Source organism: Castanea sativa, chromosome 9, assembly GCF_040712315.1.
Source record: "Castanea sativa cultivar Marrone di Chiusa Pesio chromosome 9, ASM4071231v1".
NCBI classification, from domain to species: Eukaryota; Viridiplantae; Streptophyta; class Magnoliopsida; order Fagales; family Fagaceae; genus Castanea; species Castanea sativa.
The window spans coordinates 26,304,163-26,312,500 of NC_134021.1; the positions used below are offsets into that span (position 1 = coordinate 26,304,163).

At 39.8% G+C, this 8,338-nt stretch overlaps 1 protein-coding gene across 1 annotated transcript; it reads left to right on the plus strand.

Annotated features, from left to right (window-relative positions):
- The first annotated feature begins 229 nt into the window (after positions 1-229).
- Positions 230-700, plus strand: LOC142608968 (uncharacterized). Its single transcript, XM_075780618.1, has one exon. It carries the CDS (start codon positions 230-232, stop codon positions 698-700), a length of 471 nt encoding a protein of 156 aa, XP_075636733.1.
- The last annotated feature ends 7,638 nt before the right edge of the window (positions 701-8,338 follow it).

The following is an 8,338-nucleotide window of genomic DNA, read 5'->3' on the forward strand; positions in this document are numbered from 1 at the left end:
GGTTCCCCCGATACCAGGATATCTGTTGATCCTTTACCCAGCGGTACAAGAAACCTCCATGGATTGCATGTTAGGCCAATTGGCTGAGCCCGACCAGAAAGAAAGGGTGATTTACTACTTAAGCAAGAAGTTCACCAGTTGTGAGATTAACTAAATTGCCATTGAAAAGACGTGTTGCGCCCTAGCATGGGCATTACGCAAGTTGCGGCAGTATATGATCTAATACACCATGCGGCTCATTTCATGTATGGATCCCATTAAGTACATCATTGACAAGCCAGCTCTTATAGGGAAGATCTCCCATTGGCAAATGTTTCTCTCCGAATTCGAAATTGTGTTTGTGACGGGAAAGGCCATCAAGGGCCAGCCACTGAATGATCCAGAACTTTCAGAATCCCTCTTCCCTGATGAGGATGTCATGGCACTAAAGCTAGAACTAGACAGTGTGGAACCATGGCGTTGGAAGCTTTATTTTAATAGAGCCATCAATTCTACCGGAAGTGAAGTAGGAGCAGTCTTAATTGCCCCCAAGGGCCAGCAAATCCCTGTTTCAGTCAAGCTGAATTTTGATTGCACCAACAACGTGACAGAATATAAAGCGTGCATAGTCGGCCTGCAAGTGGCCCTAGAGTTCGGCGCCTATGACTTGAGCGTCTTTGGAGATTCCCTGTTGATCATCTCCCAAAACAAAGGAAAATAGCAAGCCCGAGACACCAAGTTGATTCTGTATCAGAAATGTGTCAACCGCTTGATTTTGAAATTTCAAGACATCACATTTGCCTATTTTCCCTGAGCACACAACTAGTTAGTAGACACCTTGGCTACCCTGGCTGGCATGGTCAAGTTATCAGAAGGAGATGATATGCGGCAATTGCACATAGAAGTCCGTGGCATTCCAAAATATTGCATGAACATCGAAGAATGCATGAGTGTCGAAGTCGAAGCCGATGGAAAGCCATAGTACCATGATATCAAGGCTTATATCAAGAATAGTGAATACCCGTCTAGTGCAATGGATAGTGAAAAGAAGTTTATCCGGTGTATGGCCTGCCAATTTTTCTTAAGTGGAGAAGTCTTGTACAAAAGGAACCACAATTCTACCCTGCTTCGATGCATAGATGCCTCTAAGGCTAATTATTTGATGGAAGAGATGCATGAAGGCTTACTTGGAGCTCATGCCAGTGGCCCCTGTTGGCCAATAATGGCAACGAGTTGGGTTTGAGTTGGGTTTTTTCATACCCGGACCCGCCCTACAGGCCGGACCTGTTCCCCCAACCTGGCCCGTTTAATAAACGGGTTTTTTTATGCGGGGCCCAAACCCGCCCCGCCGGGCCCTATTTAGCCCTACCAGATTTGGGCTCAATACGCGACCCAAATCATGGACCAACCAAAAAAATATTGAATGAAGCCCAAATTCATTTTTTCCTAGATTCAAGCCCTATATGTGCAGGTTCAAGCCCATAAAACCAAAAAATTTTTTGTCTCCTATCTTTGTTTAGGCACTGCATTTACAACAAACACAAAACACAATATACACAATTTCTTCCACAATATATAACAGTTACACCACAAAGTCTCAGAATTTCATGTCTTTAAACTACAATAACTAGAAGTAGCACAACCCATCTGTTGAAGTCCATGGTTTAAGTAGAAAACACCAAACAAAAAAATTGAAACAAACATCTCATATTCTCAAAGACTAAGACTAAATACGATATTAAAAAAATAAAATAAAATAAAGAGAAGTAGAGAACAGATCAACGGTAAGAGCTTGGGACAGTGGTGAGAGCTTGGGCTGACGATGAGATTGAGAGTGAATGAGAGCTTGGATCGACGGTGGTGAATGCTTGTTACGATGGTGAAAGGCTGAGAGCTTAGGCGGCAGTGCTTGAGAGTGAGTGAGATTGAGAGTGAGTGAGAGTGTGAGACTGTGTGAGCTGAGATTGAGAGAAAGAGAGAATAACCTAATCAGAGGTGCATGTGATGGCCGGTGGTGATAGAGATTAGAGGTTGGGGAGAGGAGAGTGAGGTGAGGAGAGTGAGAGGGAGTGAGAGTAGCCAAGTGGGAGATAAGAGTGATGTGAGGGTTGAAGGCTAAGTGAAAGGGGGTTAGGGTTTTTTATTTTTTTAAACTTATATATATAGATAGGGGTATTTTGGTATTTTACCCCTAAACAGGTCTGGTCTGGGTTTGAGTTCAGGCCAGGTATGGATAAAACTTAGACCCAACTTGGACCCGCTTTAGTTTTTTTTTTTTTTTTTTTTTTTAAATCCATACTAGACCCTATAATTTATTGGGTCGGGTAAAATCCAGCCCATTAGGGTTGGGCCAGGCCGAGTATCCGTAGGTCGGATATAAATTCTACTGTTGGCCTACAAGATTATAAGAGCCGGTTATTACTGGCTCACCATGGAAAGTGATTGCATTAAACATGTGAGGACATGCCACCGTTGCCAGGCCTATCAAGATAATAAGAACGCTCCTCCTTAGCCTTTACACTCTTTAGTAGCACCATGGCCTTTCTCAGCTTGGGGTATGGATGTCATCGGACCCATGATTTCGAAAGCTTCAAATGGTCACGAGCACATCTTAGTGGCCATTGATTATTTCAAAAAGCGGGTGGAAGCTGCTTCGTACAAAAGCATCACTCAAGCAATGGTAACCCGATTCCTGAAACAGAACATTATTGGCCGCTATGGCGTGCCAGGAGAGCTCATTACAGATAATGGGGTGAACTTAAATGGAAAAAATGATCCAGCAACTCTGCCAACAATTCAAAATCGAGCACAAGAAATTCGGTTCATTATCGCCCTTAGATGAATGGTGCAATAGAAGCCGCTAACAAGAACATAAAGAAAATCTTTGTGAAGATGACAAGCACATACAAGGATTGGCACGAGTACTTGCTGTTTGCCTTGTGCGTATATCGTACTTTTTTTGGTACTTCCACGGGTGCGACCTCGTATATGGCATGGAGGTCATCCTCTCCACAGAGGTAGATATCCCGTCTCTCAGAATTTTGTCTCTAACAAATCTGTTAGAAGCTAAATGGGCCCGTTCCTAATATGAACAACTGAACATGATAGATGAAAAGTGCATAACCGCAACGTGCATTGTGTTGGGGTTTATGTCCTAAAATCCAATTTGTTGGCATGTCATTAATAATTAAACTGTTTAATTATATGAGACTATTTATTAATGAACTAATGGGACATGGGATGCATTGTATGTGATTTACTCACAGAAGATGTAAATCACAAGTTCCTTGTAAACTCAAAATGTAGTTCGTAGTCGGTGATGAAATTTAGCGTTTTATCTGCGAAGACTATAACATATCAACTAAGATGATTTGTCTTGATCATGAAAGTGGAGACTTCTAGTTGGTACATTGATATGCTTTAAGAGTTAAGACATATTGAACTAGACCGTTGTGAGATTTATTATTCTCCTAACGACTATTAAATGAATAATGAATCTCACGACTTCTATTTACATCATCTCTAAATCCTGAGAGAATAATAGACCTGATCATGAGATGTAGGTTGCTTTGATATATCAGGAGTGAGATCTATTAGTCACGGTCAAAACCTCAGTATGTTGGGCAGCCGCATTTAGTGTTGATGGAACATATATTCTCAAGATGAAATTCATAATCTCTTAACGGAGATATAAAATATTCCCTTGAGATAAGTTTAACGAGTTTGATTATTTAGAGTGTTGGGCCCAACCACTTTAGTAAAAAGTTACTAAAGCATATATTTATGAAATTGGATTTCATAAATATATGATGAATAACATAAAGGATTAAACCGGGTACTCAAGGATTAAGATGTAGTAATCTTCAAAGTGGCAGTCTATATTCATGACTTTGTATTACTACGAATATTTTATGAAGGGGGTTGCATGTACAATAAAGTCTTAGGATATAATTTATAGATAAGGCCTAGAGTGCAACTATATTTATATAGTGGTATTAAATATAGTTAATGGTAACTTTGGACTTGTCAAGAGTTGACAGAAAAGCCCAAGGCCCATTGGAGCTAGTGTCTTATTGGTCCCTTTTGGTCTCACTGCAAGCCACACACAAGAGCCCAATTGAAATGGCCCAAAAGGCTAGCCCAATTAGATAATCAGTTATATATAATGAGAGATACATACAGAATTTCATTAAGGTTTTCATGAGACCTTTTCATAAGAGTTTTCATACAAGGAATCAAATGGTTTGTATGTGAGTGTTGGACACTCTCCTATTCTCTCTTTAATGAAAACTGACTGAGAGACCACACATCTTGGGCATTAAGTGGAATTAGAGTGAAAATTAAAAGTCTTCCCAAGTGCTTCTGATCTTCGGTTTTAAATTTCACCGCACCAAGGTACGCTGTCTTGTTCTTAAATTCTAAAACTTACATAGTGCATGTTATCGATTGTATATGAAGTAGATCCGTTAAATTTCCGCTGCGTATGTTTTGTATGCGATACAAACACGTGATTTTCCAACACATTGGACAATTGTACCAACGCAACGTCGAACGAGCATTCAACAAGAAAGTTAGACATAAGGTCTTTGAAGAAGGCAATCTAGTCTTGAAGAAGCACAACTAGGCCATGCCAGATCATAGAGGAAAGTTTGCCCCAACTTACGAGGGCCCATATGTGGTAAAGAAGGCCTTTTCTAGAGGATCCTTGATTCTAGCTGACATGGACGGGCATGACTTCAATATACCCACCAATTTTGACGCCGACATTCGGTACTTTGCATGAAGGAGCGTCTCAGTGCACCTCATTTCTATATTTTTATGTCAACAAAAAAAAAAAGAATAAAAAAAAATATTCAAAAAGGTAGATCGAAAACCCGCAAGAGCGGTGTACGCAAAAGGAGAGCCAAAAGAAAGAGAGCTTGAGAAAATACAAAAGGTAGATTGAAAACCCGAAAGGGCAGTCTACGCAAAAGGAGAGCAAACGAAGGAGTGTGAGTGAGCCTGCTAGATTGAAAACTTGAAAGGGCGGTTTAGGCAAAAATTAAGGCAATCAAAAAGTCAGTTGAACTAGGTGATGACCTGATCCTACCTAATGGAGATACGTAGGCAGCCATATTGGTTCGGTCACGTTTTTAAAGAAAAATCAGTCAGCTTGAACTGCTTGAATTTCTACTCAAGATTAGAAAATTAGATGGATCCAGCATCCAAGACAAGATGTGAAGACGCCTCCGAGATTGCTTTCTGTCTACAATACTGCCACAACCTAGTGGTTCACTCAAGATGTCCTACCTCATACCAATGGGAAATGTACCCCAATGGGAAAAGGAAAAGATTCGTCTAGAATAGGATGTATCCTTGAAAAAATAAGATATTGATATGCATGGATTTTACATCTATCACTTATTTGTATGATCTTGTATTTTCAAAGCATTTGCCTGCATATTCATTAACATGCCTGTATTGTGCCATTCTGTTTCTTTCATACATTCTGGTATCAAAACATGAAATCTCATCTCATAAATATATCTTGAATATCATCATACACATCTCTCTCCCCCATCTCGTAGTTTCTAAGCATGCCTAACAGACTAGACTGTGCTTTAAGAACTCAAACAAAAAGAGGAAGGCCTTATGCAATTGGCAAGATGGGACTGACAGGTGCATTTAATGCTTTTTAGGTCATCTCAGACCAAAATATTGTTTTCTTTTGTCTTCTTCCTTTGATTTGGTATTTCTGTCATATTTTCTTGCCATTGGTATTTGTTTTAACACTACAAGTTGAATTTCTTGATCAAGTTTATTAGTTCATTGCAGAACTGAAAAGGAGAAGTTACGAGGGGAAAAAGGCAAGAGAGTGCGAGACTGTTATCGGGAAAAAGCCAATTTAAGAGTGAAACACGAGTGGGAGTGACATAATTTGAGTGCAAACACGTGAGGGAGTGTTGTGAGGAATTATTTCTAACAATTCTCTGTTGTTTTAAAAGTATGTCATTCAAGTGTGAAACATCAAATAGGGAAGGAGGGGAGGAGTTGTCCATCATTTTGCAGGCTATGCAACAACAATTTGAACGCATGAACGTGGTGTTTAATGAGATTCGGGATCAGATGGATAGGCAAGACACTGTTATTGCTACTTTGCGTGAGTAGCATCCCCAAAGAGGCCCTAATGCTAGAAGGCAAGAAAGGCGTTCTCTCATGAATGATTCTGATGACTACCACGAGGATGAGTTTGAAGATGAAGAAGATCAAGCTTCATCTCACGGTCTCCATTATCGGTTCAAATTAGTGTGGGTCCTTGCTTTCAGTTTCCACCTCTCCATCAACGAAAACACTTAATATCACGATTACGAGTTTGGAATTCATTTTTACCTTTGTTGACGCTGCGAGCATCATCTCTCCTTTGTGGTGGTTCGGCCCGGACTTGAAAACAGCCCCTTCGTCTTTCCTCCCATTCGTCCTTCCACCTTTATTTCCATGTGCACCATGTCCTCCAATTCCACGTAGTGCTGTAACTCCACCACGTTGGCAATGTCGCGATTCAGCCCATTCAGAAACCTTGCCATTGTAGCTTCTCTATCCTCCTCTACATTTGCCCGAATCATCGCAATCTCCATCTCCTTGTGGTAGTCATCCATGCTACCATAGCCTTGAGTAAGACTCTGTAATTTCTGATATAAGTCCCTATAGTAGTGACTAGGAACAAACCGCCTCCGCATGATTGCCTTCATTTCCTCCCAAGTCTCAATAGGTTTCTCATGGTTTCTCCTTCTGTTCATCACAAGTTGATCCCACCATATAATAGCATAATCAGTAAACTCAATGACAGCGAGTTTTACCTTTTTCTCCTCGAAGTAGTTGTGGCACTCAAAGATTAACTCCACCTTCGTCTCCCACTCCAAGTATGCTTCTAGATCATTTTTCCCTTGGAATGTTGGTATCTTCATTTTTATGTTTCCTAGGTTCCTGTCAGTCCCATCTTGCCATCTTGGATCTCTTCGGAAACCTCTGCCACGCCTTTCTCCCCTTGGCACAAACCTGCCCTCATTGTTCAATGAAGCTTGATCTTCTTCATCTTCAAACTCATGCTCGTGGTAGTCATCAGAATCATTCATGCGTGAATGCATTTCTTGCCTTCTAGCATTAGGCCTTCTTTGGGGACGCTCCTCACGCAAAGTAGCAATAACAGTGTTTTGCCTATCCATCCGATCCTGAAACTCATTAAACACCATGTTCATGCGTTCAAATTGTTGTTGCATAGCCTGCAAAATGATGGACGACTCCTCCCCTCCTTCCCTATTTGATGTTTCACACTTGAATGACATACTTTTGAAACAATAGAGAATTGTTAGAAATAATTCCTCACAACACTCCCTCACGTGTTTGCACTCAATTTATGTCACTCCCACTCGTGTTTCACTCTTAAATTGGCTTTTTCCCGATATTAGTCTGACACTCTCTTGCCTTTTTCCACTCGTTGCTTCGCCTTTTCAGTTCTGCAATGAACTAACAAACTTGATCAAGAAATTCAACTTGTAGTGTTAAAACAAATACCAATGGCAAGAAAATATGAAAGAAACACTAAATCAAAGGAAGAAATACCAAATCAAAGGAAGAAGACAAAAGAAAACAATATTTTGGTCAGAGAGAACTGAAACTACAAAATTTTTTTTTTTTTTTTTTTTTTTGCTGTTTCCTTTCAGATGTCTTTTTTTTTCACGTTTTTTTTTTTTTTTTTTTTTTTTTTGGGGAACTGGGTGCACGATTTTAACCTAGTGCACTTAAAGAAAAAAAAAAAAAAAAAAAAGAAGAACGATGAATGAAGAACACAAAAGAACAGAATACGATGATAACTGGAAACAAAAGATAAAGGGATAGAAAACTGATTTTAGAAGCTGTGCTCTGATACCAAATGATGCGAACCTCAATCGACACGCTTTGAGACCCAACAAAAATATTGGAATATTTAACCCAGGAAAGCTAAAAATCAGATATTTGATAGAAACCCTGACCCAACGTTTATAATTGAAACGCGAACCAAAGGTATAAGTTGACCTTGACCCAATGATTATAAAGAATCACGAACCAAAGGTATAAAGTTTGAACGCCACAAGGAAGAATCCTTGATAAGTTCACAGTTCTTGAAGAACCAAAGAGAGAGCAAAGCCTCACCTTTTCTGAATTTTATTCAATAATAATCTGAAAAACGTTTACAGACTTCAGAGCCTATTTAAGGACTCCACAAAACTTGATAGACAAGAAAATATATTCTGAAATAACTCCTAATTGATACCTTACCATATCAGGAATCAAGTTTGACCTAAAAAGCATTAAATGCACCTAAAAACAAGGAAAATACCTA

Excerpts from the sequence above, each read along its gene's own strand:
- LOC142608968 (XM_075780618.1), top strand. The coding sequence starts at position 230 with ATGCGGCTCATTTCATGTATGGATCCCATTAAGTACATCATTGACAAG.